The sequence below is a fragment of the Mesoplodon densirostris genome, chromosome 1 (genome assembly GCF_025265405.1).
Source record: "Mesoplodon densirostris isolate mMesDen1 chromosome 1, mMesDen1 primary haplotype, whole genome shotgun sequence".
Lineage (NCBI taxonomy): Eukaryota > Metazoa > Chordata > Mammalia > Artiodactyla > Ziphiidae > Mesoplodon > Mesoplodon densirostris.
Genome location: NC_082661.1, coordinates 12,430,019 through 12,447,187, shown reverse-complemented (window position 1 = coordinate 12,447,187; position 17,169 = coordinate 12,430,019). Strand labels below are relative to the sequence as shown.

Below are 17,169 nucleotides of genomic sequence, written 5' to 3'. Positions count from 1 at the left end.
CATGCCCTGGACTGGACGCTCAACCCCACCCTGGGAGTCGAGGCCCGGGCATTGCCCTTGAGTCAGACAGGCTCCCACCCAGGAACTGAGTAAGGGAGGGAGGCCAAGTGTTCCCTCAGAGTTGATGAGGTTGGGCCGCTGTTCCCTTCCCAACCAGCTCCTGCGAAGCTCAGTGGAGCCTGGTGGCCTGATGCGGAACAAACCCCAGGAAGACTTTAGTAGGATCACCACCGCAGCAGACATCGGAATGGACCCCGTTCCCTCCCACACCATCCAGCTTTTTAGGACCAGGTGTCCAGATTCTGTGAGCAGTGGCCTTCAGACTCTTCTCACAGGCCTCCTCACAGAATTTTGAAAATCTGTGTGCCTTCATACATTTTAAGTAGACATCTGAAATTGTCCATCATATGTTAAAAGAGTGGCTAATATTGATATTTTGAAATGGAACTGAAGTGACATCACATTTCTAAAGGTATCCAGTGGAATCTAATTGCTGTAGCAAATTGATTTCCACCATCATGCAGCTTAAAAAAATGCATGAAAACTCCTTAATGATGAGGAGTTTTCTATCATTTTCTTCCCTACTCCCCTCCACCCCGACAGAATAGTTATTATAATGTAATATTTTTTTGCATAAAAGTTATCGATTAGCATTCCACTCTGAAATATGTGGATGTATGTAAGATTTTTTAAAAATTTCCTTTGACCATAAGGCTCTAAGTGTTAAGATAATATCTTCTGTTGAGTTGACCTTATAATTATTATTACTAGATCCCACCTCTAATTGGGACTCTGGAGCCAGTCACCATAGTCACATTTAGGAGTGGGGAGGAACCTGGTCTTCTTCTGTCAACTGAAGCCACCAGCATGTGGGGGACCCCACTCCCAGCCGCTGGGGACACACCCCCCAGTTTGAAGACTTTTACCATGGGGCTCTTGTCGGAGATTATCTTGGGAGCCCGAGAAGGTTTTGAAAGCAAGAGGAATGGTCTTGATGGCATGCCCTTCCCCCCACACCATCTCCCAATTTACGCTTTTGTTTTGTTTTCATTCAAGTGGGAAGGGAGTCAGAAAATTTTCCCTGAGGGTTGAAAAAAGAATCCTCCACTTGATTGCTTTTCTCTTGAAAAAAGAAAAAAGGCACCCCTCCAAATTCTAGCCCTTCGTCTATGGAGGAAGGGAACCATGGTGCCTCCCCGGCGCTGACCACTTGCCAGAGCCTCTCTGGGGGCGTGGGTTTGTGCCCACTAGCCAGCTGTCTTTCCAACCCGGTGGTCGGTGGGGGCTGATTAATTGCAGTGATGACTCCTGCCCCTGTTTGGAGTGGTTAACACACCAAAAGCATGCAAGTTAACAACAGCAACAAAAGTATGTCGTAATAACTAACTACATGCTAACACCAGTTATCACTTTGCGGGGCTGCACCACTGGATCTGGGCACAGGAACTGCTCCCCGTGAGGAGAGCTGCCCTCCGTTTGATGAGCAAAGCCAGTTGGTTGAGAACTGAATCCTCAATCTAGATGCCATGTATCGTCTGCCCGATGGCTTAATTGAGTTGCACACACTATCCTATTATTCTTTAACTCGTGGAGAAAACCTTTTATTAATAAAACCAGGGCTTCCCTGGTGGCGCAGTGGTTAAGAATCCGCCTGCCCATGCAGGGGACACGGGTTCGAGCCCTGGTCCGGGAAGATCCCACATGCCGCAGAACAACTAGGCCCATGCGCCACAACTACTGAGCCTGCGCTCTAGAGCCCACGAGCCACAGCTACTGAGCCCACGTGCCACAACTACTGAAGACTGTGCACCTACAGCGCGTGCTCCACAACAAGAGAAGCCACTGCAATGAGTGGCCCGCGCACCGCAACGAAGAGTAGCCCCCGCTCGCCACAACTAGAGAAAGCCCGCGCGCGGCAACGAAGACCCAATGCAGCCAAAAATCAATTAATTAAAATAAAAACAGACACTTCTGCTGCCTCCCCCCCACCGTGGGAGTGGGGAGGTTCCCTTTCTCATGAACATGGTCATTTCATCAAAGAGAAGAGAGACCTACAGAAGGAGGTGGCTGCATCTACAGCCGTGCCTTCTGGCTGTGCTTTCCCCCAGGCTGTGGCTCAGCTGGAGTTGGGAGGTGTGCCAGGCTCCTGGGGGCCCCCCTCCCAGAGGGGGTCTTTGTCCTGGAGGTTACCGTTCTCTCCCTTACAATCTTCTGCCCCAGTTCTGCGGCTGGTTCTTTGTCCTCAATAACTTCTCTTCTTTCATTCCCAGACCCTGCTCTGCCTTCAAGGCATCCTGAGACCTCAGAGTCTTCTCAACCCTGGAGGAGTCTGTCACCACTCCAGCCAGAAGTATTCTTAGCCCTGGGGCCATCAGTGTGTGGACAGGTGCCAGGACTAGCCTTTGCCTAACTTCCTTTTCAGTCACTCTCTAGGGTCGGGAAGGCACCTATAGGCAAAAAGCAGCATTTGTCTTAAATTACTGGAGGGAGAGAAGTTAGCACAGGATTGTCTTGACCCAGAGAGAGACCAGACCTCCTGAGCCCAGAGTCGGGAAGGAAACACTCAGGCCGGGTTGGCCCAAGGGGGTCCACCCAGATGCTGGTGTGCCCTTGCCTCCCGGAACAGCCACACTCACATGCTGGTGATCTTTCCCTTTCAGAGATTTGAAACCTGAAAATATCCTGTTAGACGATTACGGTAAGTCAGGCAGCGGCCCGGGGATCCTTCTCCTGCTCTGCAGCTGAGGTGAGCGTCACAACCCAAAGGGAGCAGGGGTCCCCCCAGCGGAGACTCAGAGACACTGACCCGGGGTCCGCGGGAGGGCAGAGGGCATGGACAAAGCTCCTGCCCAGCAAAGAAGCAGTGTGGCTCAGCCGAGAGGGAGGAGAGGGAGAGAGAGAGCGAGCAGTGAACGGGGAGTCGAGAATTCCAGAGACGCTGGGCCAGTACTTAACTCTCACACAGCTTCCCTGCGCCTCATCTTCCTTGTTTGTGAAATAGAAACAGTGGGTCCTGCCCTGCCTGCTTCAGATGGAGGAGGGTGGTGGTGAGGTTCTGACAAGATAGCTTGAGGAGAAGTTGTTTTATCAACTATAGCCAGCTATAAATGTGTTAGGCGTTATTACTTGTCTATCACCATTGTTATTTTCTCGTGTGTTTGTGTGTGCACACACGCACGGATAACAGGAGCCACCACAGTAGCCCCTCATGACTGTTTAGCCTCTCATGCCTGGGAAGGGGTTGTCACATCTCCTATCTAACTAGATCTTCTCGTCTCTACGGAGGGGGCAGGGCCGGCACCCCTGTGCCCATTTTACAGATGATAAGACTGAGGCTCAGAGGAGCCAACCTGCCAAGGTCACTCACCCAGCAATATCAGCGGGGAGTTGAGACCAGAAACCAGGTCTCCCTGCCAGCGTGCCCCAGACGTCAGGCAGCCCCAGGCTGACGGGAGAAAGAGAGGGAGGGAGGGAGGGAGGGAGGTCGTTCGTGACCAAGAGAAGAGGTTTGATTGTGATACTGTTGTGTGGCGGAGCCGGCAGAGGGCTCGGGGCCCACTGCCCCTCTCTGGATGCGCCCAGCGCCCGCAGGGGTTCTTCTTCCCTGCTGGTTCCAGAACTGTGCCCACCACTGATTTGTCGCCCAATGGCTGGAATCTGTGTGCTCTCTCCCCTGCACACCCCCCGCACCGTTCCTGCCTTTGTCAGGGGCCACTGAGCCAGGGGAATCCACTCAGCTGCAGCCTAGCGGGGTCTCTGGCGTTGGGCCTTGCTGAGGTCCAGGCTGGGAAGGAGGGTAGTGTTCCTCCCTGCAGGGTCAGATGAGGCCACGACCCTGCCAGCTGGGCCGCTAGGAGAGACAGCACTGAGGCGAGCTCTCAGCACCACGTCGTCTCTGCCTTTGGGGGTCGGTCCTGGTCCAGGAGCTCCACACATAGTCCACACTTAGTCTCTGCTAAGCCTGGGTGGCAGTGTCTCCGAAGGGAGAAAACAACCCCCAAAGACCAACAAGGCAGAACAGGGAGTTGCTTCCCAAATTGCTTTATGATTTTTCCCCTTAAGCAAATTGTTGCAAAATGTCAGGAGAATCTTACATTTTCCCATGAAGCAATCCTGGAATCAGGCCAAGGCATTTTAAACTTTGTGACATCAGCCTTCCAAGAAGCCCATTAGGGCATTTTATGAGGCAGGTCTGCGATCGTCCAACGAAATCCAGGCATCCTTTTCATCGTTAAGTTTTTCTCCTAAAAAGTAATACTTTACCCTGTCCTCTAACACCTGGACTCTCCCAAGGGTCTGCAGTCACCCTGCCGTGGCAGGTTCAGTACCACTCTTTCTAGGACAGATGAAATGCCAGGGGCCCATGGCAAGTCTGGGGCCCTGCCCAGGGTAGACCAGATGTCCACATGACCATCCCAGGGACCTGTTGACTCTGTTGTCCTCCCTCAGGCCACATTAGGATCTCGGACCTGGGCCTAGCCGTGAAGATCCCGGAGGGAGACCTGATCCGCGGCCGGGTGGGCACTGTCGGCTACATGGGTAAGTGTAGGCGCGCCCTCTCACCAAGCCCCACCCTCAGAGCCACTGGCCTCTTCGTGCAACTAGAAGTAGTCATGCTGGGAGGTGGGAGGTCTTAGCCAGGTTTGGGGGAGCATTGGGGCCCCAGGGTGCAACTTGACTTCACTGAGCTCTGCAGCTCCCACCCCTAGCCCCAGCTACATCTCAAGGGCAAGCCCCTCCCCAGGTCAGTGGCAGAGCTGACAGACAGCGCTGCCTGGGGGCGGGTGGAGTAGGGGTCTGCTGAGTTGGCAGACAGCCTTTCAGGGTGACCACGAGAGCAGGGAGATCATTAGGAAGGGCCCAGAAAGGAGAGGAGCGCACCACCTACTGTGTCACAAAGTACCATTCTAAGGAGAGACCAGCCTCGGGCTCCCCGCGCTGCATCCCCTGAGCCTTCTCTGAGACCATCATCCCGGGAGCTACGGGGAAGAGCCCCAGAGCTACACCGACTCCTGGAATGCTCCTTCCAATACGGGATATTCCCTGGGCTTCCTTCTGCACACCTCCCACTCATAAGCCCACTCACGCCAGGAGGTAGAGGATTCCTAAAAGCTCTGGGGGCATGGGGACCTTGTTTTCCTCGACCGGGCTTTCGCCAGCAACACATGCTTAGGGTTCTAGACTTGGTCTCTGGTGCTCGAGGGTCCTTTTCAGGTTGCACGACATTGGAGGACCTCTGGGGTGTGTATCTGTGTGTATGTTGGGGGTATGTATACCCATGTGAATGCTGAGGGATGGATGGACAGATGATAGGTAGATAGATAGATAGATGACAGATGGATGGATGATGGATGGATTAATAAATGGGTGGATAGATGGATGGATGGGTGGATAGGTAAATGGGTGGATGCATGATAGATGGGTGATGGACAGATAGATCCATCTGTGCACCTTTGTGTGTGTCTGCCTGTGCATCTGTGTCTTCTCCTCTTGCACAGTGTCTGCACAGCATGTTGTATTGTGTGCATACCAGCACATGTGTGGATGCATTTGCCTCCCTGGATGTATGTGGCCTGCCTGATGACCTGAAACTATCTTTTTTGCATTTCTATGGTGAATCTATAATTCATTTTATCAAAATGTTAGAGAAGCTATTTGAATTCCAGCTAAATTTAAAATCGTTTTACTTTGGGTGGACACAACATTCATTGAAACAAATATGTGTGCAGCACCTACTGTGTGTCAGGCATCGTACCTGTTACCGGGCACAGCAGGGAATAAGGTGGCTCACAGTCTAGTGGGGGAGATATCAAGGGAACAGGTTGTTTCCATCCACTGTGGTCAGGCTTCTGAAGCCAGTCAGAGTCCTGGGAGCACAGCAAAGAGCAACCAGGGCAGGCTCCCAGGAAGAGGTGGTATTTACAGCAGTTGGTGGGCCAGAGTTGGCAGAGGGAAGAGGTCTCAGCCACCAAGCTCCAGGCCTTCCATGAGCAGCACCGTCACTCCTGGCTGCAGGACGTCCTGAGGCCCCGTGGACATCACAGTCCTGGCCCCGTCTGCCCGGGCTCTGACCTGCCACCAGCTGTCTCTCACCTCTCCTCGCTTCCCTGCTGTGCCCCCAGCTCCAGAGGTCCTGAACAACCAGAGGTACGGCCTGAGCCCCGACTACTGGGGTCTGGGCTGCCTCATCTACGAGATGATCGAGGGCCAGTCGCCCTTCCGCGGCCGCAAGGAGAAGGTGAAGAGGGAGGAGGTGGACCGCCGCGTCCTGGAGACCGAGGAGCTGTATTCGCACAAGTTCTCCGAGGAGGCCAAGTCCATCTGCAAAATGGTGAGAGCTCCCGGCGAACCAGGCGCTGCCCCGGGGCTGGCGTCCAGCGCTGGCTCCCCTCCCGGCCCTTAGCCGAGAACAGCAAACGGGCTGAAGGGGACAGGGGCGGGGCACGCTAGGGTGTGGGCGATGAAGCCACCAGGCCAGAGGAGAAGGCTGTGGACTGGGGCGGGCGGTGAAGGCTTCCAGGAGGGAGCCTGGGGTGGAGCAGGGTGGCTCTGTGATAAGGGAGGGGGGCTGCGTGACAAGGGGAGACACCCTCACGTCCAGCTCTGTGGGGGAAGCCAGCATGGGGAGAAAGGGGATGATCCTGGCTCGTCCCCAAGACACAGAGGGATCCAGGCAGCCCCTACCGTTGACCTTGGGCCTCCTGCTCTCTCTCCAGCTCTGGACCCCTGGGTGCTGGCTTGAGGCCAGGGGCTGCAGGTGGTGGGTGGTGATAGTTTCAGTCTTCGAACATCTTATACTGGAGTTTTCCACCCACTCTATGGAATGTTGGTCACACCTGCTGGGGCCCTGCGTGACAGCACCCGTGGATAGTGAACTTGACCCGGCCACAGGCAGGGCGCACTCAGGGAATGACCTTTAGACAGGCTGGGTGGGCGGGGCCAGACTCGGGGGCTGGAAGCCAGATAGAGGAAGGAGTGACAGGAGCCATCAAAAGTGGAGCTGGAGGACTTCCCTGGCGGTCCAGTGGTTAAGACTTTGCCTGCCGATGCAGGGGGTGCAGGTTCGATCCCTGGTCGGGGAGCTAGGATCCCACACGCCTCGCGGCCAGAAAACCAAAACATGAAACAGAAACAATGTAACAAATTCAATGAAGACTTCAGGAATGGTCCACATCAAAAAAATGTTCTTGGGCTTCCCTGGTGGCGCAGTGGTTGAGTCCACCTGCCGATGCAGGGGATGCGGGTTCGTGCCCCGGTCCGGGAAGATCCCACATGCCGCGGAGCGGCTGGGCCCGTGAGCCATGGCCGCTGAGCCTGCGCGTCCGGAGCCTGTGCTCCGCAACGGGAGAGGCCACAACAGTGAGAGGCCCTTGTACCGCCAAAAAAAAAAAAAAAATGTTCTTAAAAAAAAAAAAGTGGAGCTGGAGGGAGTCCGCCCCTGGACCGCGGCCCTTCCTCTCGGCCCAGGTGGGCCTGCTTCCTTTCCTGCTTGGCTCTTAGGCTCCCAAGGCCCACCTGTGCCCCCCAGGGCCCTCCTCCCTCTGGTGCTAGTCCAGCTGTGCTATAGCACCGCCACTGCAGGCAGCTGCCCTCTTATTCCAGCCACTCGGGGACAGGAGGGGCCTGAGCGCTTGGCTCTGGGCACCAGGGATCCACAGATCCCTTTCCTCTCCCTGGAGCACGCTGCACCTGGAGCAGCGGACAGGCCGGCTGACCCTCGGGCTCTGAATCATGAGCGTAAACCAGGCTAGTGTGCAGAGAAGGGCAGGCCCGGAGAGCTGATGAAAAGTAGCAGAGTTTCTGCTTCTAGAAAACCTGACGCTGCACTGCTAGGGGCCCAGAAACCATCTGGCGTAGTTCCCACCCCCAGAAGGCCACCCTCCTGGAGCCGTCCGCCTGCTGCCTGACCGCTTCCTCTTACCCGCCTCGGTCGGACGTCACCGAGGCGTGGGGAGGAGGATTTGGGCCGGAGCTGCCAGCTGACCACTTGCAAAGGAAGAGGAACCGTAGATCTGCCACGGGCGTGTGTGCGAGACAGTGAGGGAAGTGTGGTGTGCACACAAGCAAACACACGCCCGGACCACATGCCTGGGCCAGCCTGTAGCTGGGGGACCTCTGAGAAAATGGGTAGTCACGGCAGCCAGAGCTGGGGTCGGGGGACAAGAGGAGCAAGGCAGCAAAAGGCAGGTACGTGGAAATGTGGGGTCCTAGGGATGCTTGACAACCGGGGGCTGGGGGGGGGTGCCAAGAATACTTGGTTATGTCACAGTCAGGTGTCTGTCCAGAGCTAACTGAACAAGGGAAGGAGGTCAGAGCATCACCAGATGTCCCAGGTCAGGGAATCCCGAGAAGCAGGTCTTGAGAAACGCCCAGCAGCAGCATGGGGTGTGCCGAGAAGACAGAGAGGCACAGGGCGCACCACCCCCCACCCCCCACCCCGCCCACAGTCATCAGCTTTGGGGCCCCGGGACCGGGGGGCACTGCTGTTCCTCTGCTGTCCCCTGGTGGCCACTGAAGGAAAGGTGGCATCTGAGCCTGGGGCTCCAGGCAGACCTGGGTCCCTAGGTGTACGTGTCTTTCTCAGCTAGAAGAACCTTTGGAGCGCTCTGGCCTTCCTCTGCCTCCTTACCCTGGGGTCTTGGAATTCTGGTCTTGGGCTTCTTCTGCGCCCTTAACCACAGCCCATCTGGTCTGGCAGCCAGGCTGTCACCACCAAGGGACACCAGCTCAGGACACAGCAGGGCCTGACCGTAAGGAGACCGTGGAGGCCCGGTGCAGCTCCAGCCCCACCTGCCGAGGAAGGTCTCTCTACAAACAGCAAGGAAGCTGGTCCGTGGCCCCCAGATTCTGTCCCTCATTCCATCTTGGCAGCCACAAGACCCTCTCCATTGCCCCTGGTGTCCAGAAATGCATGCATCTCATTGCCTTGTCCCCTGGGTCCAGTCGTCCCTAGGCCCAGACCTCAGCCCCCACCTTTCTCAGGCCCCTGCTGAGTCCCAGCACTGGTTCTTCCCCACTGGCCCTGTAGCCCTCTCAGTCTCACCGGTCCTTCCAGCCCATCTCTAGTCTTCCTCCTCCAGGAAGCCCTCTCTGCCTGCCCCATCCACCTCAGCTCACACCATCTCTCCCTTTCACGTCTCCTGGTTTATACTGATATTACATGTGTAAACTCTTTACCTGATGCCCAGGTTGCAGACGGGTAGCATGTAGGTGGGTGTTTATTTCAGCCTGCACAGTGTCTTAGAGAGAGGTGAATAGTGTGTTACTTGCCAAGATTTTTAAATGGGGCAAATTCACATAAAAACCTGGATTTTCTGGCTTCTCGAAAAAAGCAGAAGCCCTGGACACTGGCCAGCATCCCTGCCTGGCAGGAGCTGACGGGCATCCTGGCACGGCCCGCCCAGCCCGGCCCACCCCTCACCTTGTTGCTCTCATTTGTGCCCTCTGTCTGGCTTTGGGGTCTGCAGCCTCTTGGGATGACTCAGAGCAGAGCACAGCCCCAGGAGGAGAGCAGCTGCGGCTCCGAGCCACCAGCCCGCTGGGCAAAACACCCTTGGGTGGTCGGTGGACCCAAGGGTGACGTTGTGAGTGGCTCTCTCATGGCTTAGTCCCTTCAAGGCTGTGACCTGGTGCTTGGCCCACTGCCGCCTTTCATTCCTTAGGTTTTTTTTTGGGGGGGGGGCAGTCCCAGCAAGCCTCCCCTCCAGACTCTGGGCCCCAGGAGGCGCCCTGCCCACTGGCTCTCAGGGCAGCCGTAAATGTGTATTAAATGAGCACATGCAGAGGGCGCCAGGGTACTGGTAAAGGAAAGGGCTGGACTCCCTCCAAGGTGCAGACCACCCACTTTGATTTTAGTCTCAAAGCGGACACTTAGTAGATTCCAGCTGCGTACACGGTGCAGTGCTCAGTGGGGCGGGGACGAGAGAGAAGCACAGCCAGGGACACTGGGACTGCGGGGAGGGACTGATGCCCTGCGGTCACGTGGCGGCCCTGCCCCATCGGCAGCCGGGGCGTGCCCCCCCTTCCCCGCTTCCTCTCTTTCACTTACACCTTCCTCCCGTCCAGCTGTCTCTGCCCCCTTCCTCTCTCCTGGTAACCATCCTGCCTTTTGTTTGCGATGAGGACAGTCCTGTACCCCACCCATCCTTGTCTCCCCACTACATCTGTATTAAAATCCTACCTCCGGACCTGGCCTTCAGGACCCTCCATCACTGTCCCCAACCAGTCCCCTTCCCCCTGACCCATCTCCCTCATCCTTCACTCAGACTCAAAGACACGTGTTCCCCAGACACGCCCTGAGTGTCCCTGCCGCCCTGCGCATGATGCCACAGGCCCCTCCGATGCCTGCTCCCCGCTTTGAAAGCCTGTCTCAGACACCCCTTCCCCAGGACACCTCCCGATGCCTCAGCTGGCAGCCAGTTCTTGTTCCTCGGCCACCATGGTGTCATATCTGCATTGCCTTGATGGGTTCTCTGAACGTGAATTTTCTGAGGCCAGACCCTTAGCGTCCTCTCTCGGCACCTACTGGGTACACGTCTACAACGTACTTACGAACTGAGTAAATGAATGCAAGAACCTACTGACCAGTCCTTGCCCTTTGTAGCTTACCTGGAGCAGAAGAGATAACACCGATTCAGCAAACATGAGTGCATGCTGGGTTGGAGAAACAGACAGGATTCCTGCTCTCCTGGGGGTTCCAGGCATCTGCGCATGCTGGGGACATGGGACCACAAAGCACACTGTGGCCTGAGCAGGCAGTGTCCGCTGGGTACCTGGGGTGGTGCAGGCACTGCGGAGGAGAGAGGAGGGACGTTCGGGAGGGCTCAGGGACACTCGTGTGAAAGGGAGGTGACCACAAGCTCTCCGAAGCCCCTCTGCCCCTCGGGCCTCCGGGCAGGAGGAAAGGCCCCCCAGGCAGGTCCTCATGGGGCTCTCCTGTCACAGCTGCTCACCAAAGATGCACAGCAGAGGCTGGGCTGCCAGGAGGCAGGGGCAGCGGAGGTCAAGAGACACCGCTTCTTCAGGAACATGAATTTCAAGCGCTTAGAAGCCGGGATGATGGACCCTCCCTTTATTCCAGATGTAAGTAGCCTCCCCGGCCTAGACTGAGCCTGTGCATTGATTTATGACCTTCGACTTCGCTAAACATCTGTGCTGGGCCCCGGGTCAGAGGCTGAGACCTGTGGGCAAGGGGTGGCCCCCGTCTTCCAGTAGCAGGGTGTCGCCCGGTCTGGGGGTCTCTCTGTACCCACCCTGGCATCATCACCTCTATGAAGTCCTCATCTCCAGAATCCCAGGCTCCCAGAGCCCCTGGGAGGCCTCCCCCCACTGACCTCGAATCCCCAGAGGGCAGGGCCCGGGTTTGTTTCTGTGAGTCCCCACACGGCTGCCCCCAGAGCATGTTTGGTGGATGAGTGAGATGAAAGAGATCCCTGTGGTTACGGCGCCGGGGCCATAGCAGCACTGACGACAGCCCCGTGGCCTGGTGCCTCGACTGCCCCATTTTGCAGGTGAGGAAACTGAGGCCTCCAGGGGATATGTAACTTTAACAAAGCACCTAAGCACTACAGCTGGGACCCCAGCCCAGGTCTGTGTGGCTGCCGAGCCTGTGTGCTGACCTACCACCCCTGACTGGCCTCCGATGCGAGAAGGGCCAGGGAGGTCCTCCTGGGACACCCCCCCCCCCGGTTGCATCCTGTGTGGGGCAGTGATGGCAGGAAGGGGCCCTGAGCTCTCGTCACCCCAGCTGGGGGCCCCTCGGCCCCTCTGAGCAAAGGGCAGCCCGGGCTCCCGGGGCGGGGGTGGCCCTGGGAGACCCCCGCTGCTCCCCATCAAAACCCTCCGGGCCCGGCTGGGGGCCACCAGAGCCACAGGCAGGGGTCCTGGTGACCAGCACCCTGCCCTCCCAGCCCCGGGCCGTGTACTGCAAGGACGTGCTGGACATCGAGCAGTTCTCCACCGTGAAGGGTGTCAACCTGGACCACACAGACGACGACTTCTACTCCAAGTTCTCCACGGGCTCCGTACCCATCCCTTGGCAAAGCGAGGTGAGCACGGCGGGGCCCTCAGCGTCACCCTGAGGGGAGGGTGCAACGAGGGCAGAAGAGGGACGGCTGGGCGGGCGTCCCTGTGGGCAGACTGGGGCGTGGTGTGGTGCTGGGTCAGGAGCTGGCTGGGCGGGAAGAAGAGGCCTGTCTCGATGGCCCTCTGGAGGAGCGTGGCTGGGAAACAAGAGAAACGGGGGAGCAGCGGGAGGCACAAGGGGGCTGGAGGCGGGGCAAGTTCGAGCTGGTTCGAGTGAGACGGCAGTGATGGGGCAGTGGGCCTGCAGCCCTGGAAGGGGGAGGGCCCGGAGCGCTGGGGTAGAGGGGGAGCTGGGGGTGAGTCCCGTGGCTGGAAGATGTGCGCTTCCCTGCCGCTGCCCGCCATGGCCGGCTACTGGCTTCTCGGAGAGGGCGGCTTGCAGGGCCGTCAGGGAGAGGCGGTGGGCGGGCCTTGCTGCCTGGCTCTCAGCCCTGTGAGATGGAGGGCGGGCGGAGAGCCTGTCAGGACCGGGCTCGGGGCAGTGTCGCCCAGGGCTGGGCTGCTGGGATTCCTGTCCACCCAAGATGACCAGCGCAGCCCCTGACACCACCCGTGTTTTGACCGCTTCTCCAGATGATCGAAACAGAGTGCTTTAAGGAACTGAATGTGTTTGGACCTAACGGTACCCTCTCGCCGGACCTGAACAGAAGCCACCCTCCGGAACCGCCAAAGAAAGGGCTGCTCCAGAGGCTCTTCAAGCGTCAGGTGAGACCCTCACTCCCACCTCAACCCTGCTGTCCTGGCCTCAGCTCTGGGAACCCCCAGGTCTGAGCCTTCCAGACAACTGAGACCGACTTGCGGGCTGGGGAGACTGAGGGCAGCAGCAGCAGCCTGGAAGGGACAGGCAGCCTGTCTGAAGTGCCTTGAGACCCACTGGCTGACGGCGTCCCCAGAGCACAAGGGGCAGGGCCAGCGCTTAGTTAACCGGTCATCAGGGCTCCTCAGCCTCGGCGCTGTTGATGCTTTGGGTTAATTCATTGTCGCGGGGACTTAGCGTTGAGGGCACTTAGCAGCATCCCTAGCCTCCACCCAGTAGACGGCAGTAGCACCCACTGCCGTGTGTCCATCAAAAATGTCTCCGGTCGCTGCCTAATGGCCCTGGGGACAAAACGCCCCTGGTCGAGAGCCGTTGTAAAGAGGACGCAAGTTATGTAGGTAAAGATTTGACAAAGAACAGGGGGAGCTGGTGCTGGAGAGGTGATCCCCGAAGAACCTCATGGCTCCCGAGGTGGGGCTCCCATAGTTTGATGCTGTGCCCTGCAGCTGGCAGCCAGAGGAGACTTTGGCCCTCAGGAAAAGGTATTCTTCCCTCAGAGCCTGTCCCTGGATCAAGGGTTGCTGTGGGCCACATGGGAGAAATGTCCCAGGAAGAACCTGGCAGGCTTTCTAGAGTGAGAGACCCCTAACCTTATCCCTGCCACCAAGAAGATGGCCACAATAACGCCACCTCCTGGCCTGGCCCTTCAAGAAGGCAGGGCCCCATCCCGAGGCCTGGAAGGCCCCTGGTTCCTTACGTTCCTCCTCCCCGCAAAGGAGCAGCAGCAGCTCTGTACCCAGGCCCCGGGCATCCCAGCTCCCTCCTGCTTAGATAACAGGGAAGAGGTGGCTGTTCGTGGCACTCCACTGTGGGCCAGGCGCTGTGCTGGGTGCTTTTTGAAGGCGTCTCTTATTTAATCTTCACAAAACCCCAGGCCTTCATTCAACTATTCATTCCACCAATATGTATTGAGCACCTACTCCATGCTAGACTGTTACCTGAGGACTTAAGATGCATCGGCAAGCAAAACTGCATCCCTCCTTTGGGGCATCTTAGTGAAGTGTGAGCCCAGGATGTGCTCCCATTAGCCCATTTCACAGATGAGGAAACTGAGGCTGAGAGGCGTTAAGGAACTTGCTCAAGGTCACACAGCCAGTGAGCCCTTGTGGAGGATCTGGGATAACAGGGTGGGCAGCACAGATCAGGCACACTGAGAGAAAATGCAGACTGAGGCCTGAATTTGCGGTTTTATCTAAAAACTTCATGTGAGTTTCACCTCCTATTCCATAATATACTCATATCCATCTACTATAAAAATATAATTTTCAAATGCTTCCATCAAGTAAAATTGAAGTTCCAGAAAGAAATGACCTCCACCCCCGAAGTGGCCAAGCCCCCCAGGACGGCCCGGGATCCTGGGACAAGCGTTTGCTGTGGAAGCTCACGGCCCAGGTTCAAATCCAGCCCTGACCCTTCTCGGTTGGGTGGTAGCGTACTGAACCCAACCCCCCACCCCCACCCCAGCCTCTGTTTACCCACCTGAAAAATCAGGATGGAAATGCCGGCTGCCCGGGCTGAGTGAGGTGGAGGACGGTGACCTCAGCACAGCGCCTGGCATCACAACTGCCACCAGGGGAGCAGACACGCCGGCTCTCTTCTGCAATGTGAGGGGCCCGTACCCACGGGGGTGCCAAGAGGGTGCCAGGGACACCGAGGGCGAGCAGCTCATGGTTCCCAAGCTGGGCACCTGCTAGAGCCCTTTGCACACACAGCCTTGTTTCCTTCTCCCAACAGCCCTGCACAGAAGTGGCTCCTAACCCACATCACAGGCCAGGCAACCGAGGGAGTCAGACACTTTCTCAAGGTCACTCAGCTAAGAAGTGGCGGATTTAGGATTCGAACCCGGCAGCCTAACTCTGGGCCTGCAGGCCTAACCATGTAGATAGATATTATAGGAGGGACCACCTCCTCTCCGCCTTGGGCGTCTGTTTATCAGGTAAAGCCCTCCGCCCCAAGGGGTGGCCTCCGGACCTGGGTCTGCAGGGGGAGAACAGAAGGCAGCAGAAAGCAAGACAGGGAGCTGGTCAGCTGAGCTCCTCTCCAGTTCAGATTCAGAGGCCCCTGTGATGCAGGGTCCCCAGGGCTCGACTCTGCGATGACTGACCTTCTCTCTCCCTCTTTCTCTCCTCCCTGCTCACCCTCCTCCCAGCATCAGAACAATTCCAAGAGTTCAGCCAGTTCCAAGACCAGTTTTAACCATCACATAAATTCAAACCATGTCAGTTCAAACTCCACCGGAAGCAGCTAGCTGCAGCTCTGGCCTGAAGTCCACGGTGGGACCAGCCTAGACCCTTCTCCTTAGAAGCGGACATGTGACCGGTGGAGCTTCCGCCCTGGCGGGCGGGCGGGGGAGCCCTCCAGGAGCCGGGGAAGGAGGCCGTCCAGCCCCGAGATGGGGAGCCTCCAGGTTCCTCAAAGAGATTTCCACTCAGGTCTGTGTTCGGAGGCGGCCCGCAAGCCAAGGTGGATTGGCTGTGTCTCTGTCGAACATTGCAATAGAAATCCAATTGGATACAACTTGCACGTATTTTAACAGCGTCATAACTAGAACTGAATTTTGTCTTTATTATTTTTAAAGAAAAGTTTTGTAAATTTCTCTATTGTTTCAGTTTACATTTTGTATATTTGTATTTAAATGAAAGTCAGACTTTGAGGGTGTATATTTTCTGTGCAGCCACTGTTAAGCCATGTGTTTTAAGACATTTTAGAGGGGTGGCGGGTGGGGAAGGGTGTAAAAAAAAAAAAAAACTGTGACTCAAGACTTCCAGAGCCTCAAATGAGAAAATGTTTTTATTAAATGTAGAAAATGATTCCCATTTCACCTTTAAAGGATTGATTGTATCCATCTCTATAACCTTTCCCTCTCTCGCATTGGTATCACTGTTCTGTTGGCTTGTAACAATCTGAATTAAATACTCAAAGACCCACTGGGACTTCACCCCCAGCCAGGATGTCTTCCATTGGGGTCCATGGAGTTGCCTGGGCCCAGCTCCGTCAAGATGTGCACTTTTCCTTTGGGGGCACACGATGCCACTGTTGCTTTGGCCTTGGCCTCCTCTTCCTTCTGGAAGGCGGCCGGTACGTGGAGCTGAGGGTCTTCAGCACAAGGGTGTCTAGGCCTCTTTCTTTCTGAGTAGGTTCTGACTGCTAAAGCCAGTATGTTTTCAAGAGGCTTGCATTTGGGGATTGTTTTATTCTACTTTTAAGGGACGCATAGCAACGATAAGGAGTAGTCATGGAACCCCAAGAGTCCCAAATGCTTACGGCCCATAGAAGCATCAGGGAGCGGAGGTCTTGGGCTTGTAGAGAAGGTGGCTCTCCCAGGATCTCTGGGCATGTCCCTTGAGTGTTTACGGAGTCATAGGGCCTTGAGAGCTTCCTGGGGCCCCGCAGATTCATTGGCTCAGGTGGCATGGATGCATGAGGTTGGCTCTCCAAGCAAATGGGAGAGGCCGGGCCACCCACAGAAACTCAAGAAGAACTCACTGTCCCTTCCGGGAGGGGTGAAGCAGAGGCCAGCTCTCATCGGGCATCTCAAAGCTCCAGGCACAAGTAGCCCCAGGAGAACTTGGTGGCTTTGCCAGACCAGGGTCTCTAAAGGCAGCCCCCCAGGCCCTTTGAGCAGGGCTGTCCAGCCCCAGGGAGCGGCCAGCCTCCCCCCTGCTGCCTTCACAAGGTGACAGGGAGCAAATCTGTCTTTGCCTCCCCTCTGGGACAGGGTGAACGATTGAATTCCCTGCTCTCCTGCCTGCCAGGTCACCCTCAGTCAGACCTGGTCTCAGCCACCGGGCAGCTGCCAGGGTTTCTCCCGGCGTGGGCCCTGCACTTCCTGCAGCAGCATCTCCTGTTAAAATAGAGATCCTGGGCTCCACCCCAAACCTACGGAATGGGATTCCCTGGGAGTAGGGCCCAGGAATCTGTATATTTAAAAAGCTCGCCAGGTCATTCTGATGCACCCTGGAGTGTGAGAACCACTGCCTTAGGCCATCGGTGGGGTTTTTGATGTGATCCTCCCAAACTTATTTCTCTAGGTGACCAGGCAACTTTGGAGCCTGAGCTTTTAGGGAGGAGAGAGAAGCCAGCGTGTCAGCCTGTGTCCCAATTTCCATGCTCCTTCCCCAAACTTTGCCATCGGGTCCTGAGGCTAGACAGGGACCTGACCATTGCAACTGACCATTTTGAGGTCATTTTACAAGCAAAGAGAAGAAAAGAAACAGTTCGGCCTCCTTAGATCCCTTTAATGTGCAGTATTATTTTCTTCAAGACCA

The 17,169-nt window shown here is 56.6% G+C and overlaps 1 protein-coding gene across 5 annotated transcripts in view; it reads left to right on the top strand.

Moving 5' to 3' along the window:
- Positions 1 to 15,717, top strand: part of GRK5 (G protein-coupled receptor kinase 5) — a 218,649-nt gene extending 202,932 nt beyond the window's left edge. For 4 of the 5 annotated variants that reach the window (XM_060098880.1, XM_060098900.1, XM_060098885.1 and 1 more), the window contains 7 exons: positions 2,661 to 2,698; positions 4,450 to 4,539; positions 6,123 to 6,331; positions 10,945 to 11,082; positions 11,910 to 12,047; positions 12,658 to 12,789; positions 15,051 to 15,717. In XM_060098880.1, coding sequence (XP_059954863.1) covers positions 2,661 to 2,698; positions 4,450 to 4,539; positions 6,123 to 6,331; positions 10,945 to 11,082; positions 11,910 to 12,047; positions 12,658 to 12,789; positions 15,051 to 15,149 — 844 coding nt within the window. In that variant the 3' untranslated portion in view covers positions 15,150 to 15,717. Of the gene's footprint in view, positions 1 to 2,660; positions 2,699 to 4,449; positions 4,540 to 6,122; positions 6,332 to 10,944; positions 11,083 to 11,865; positions 12,048 to 12,657; positions 12,790 to 15,050 lie in introns of those variants that run through there. The other variant, XM_060098890.1, reaches the window with a different exon arrangement.
- The last annotated feature ends 1,452 nt before the right edge of the window (positions 15,718 to 17,169 follow it).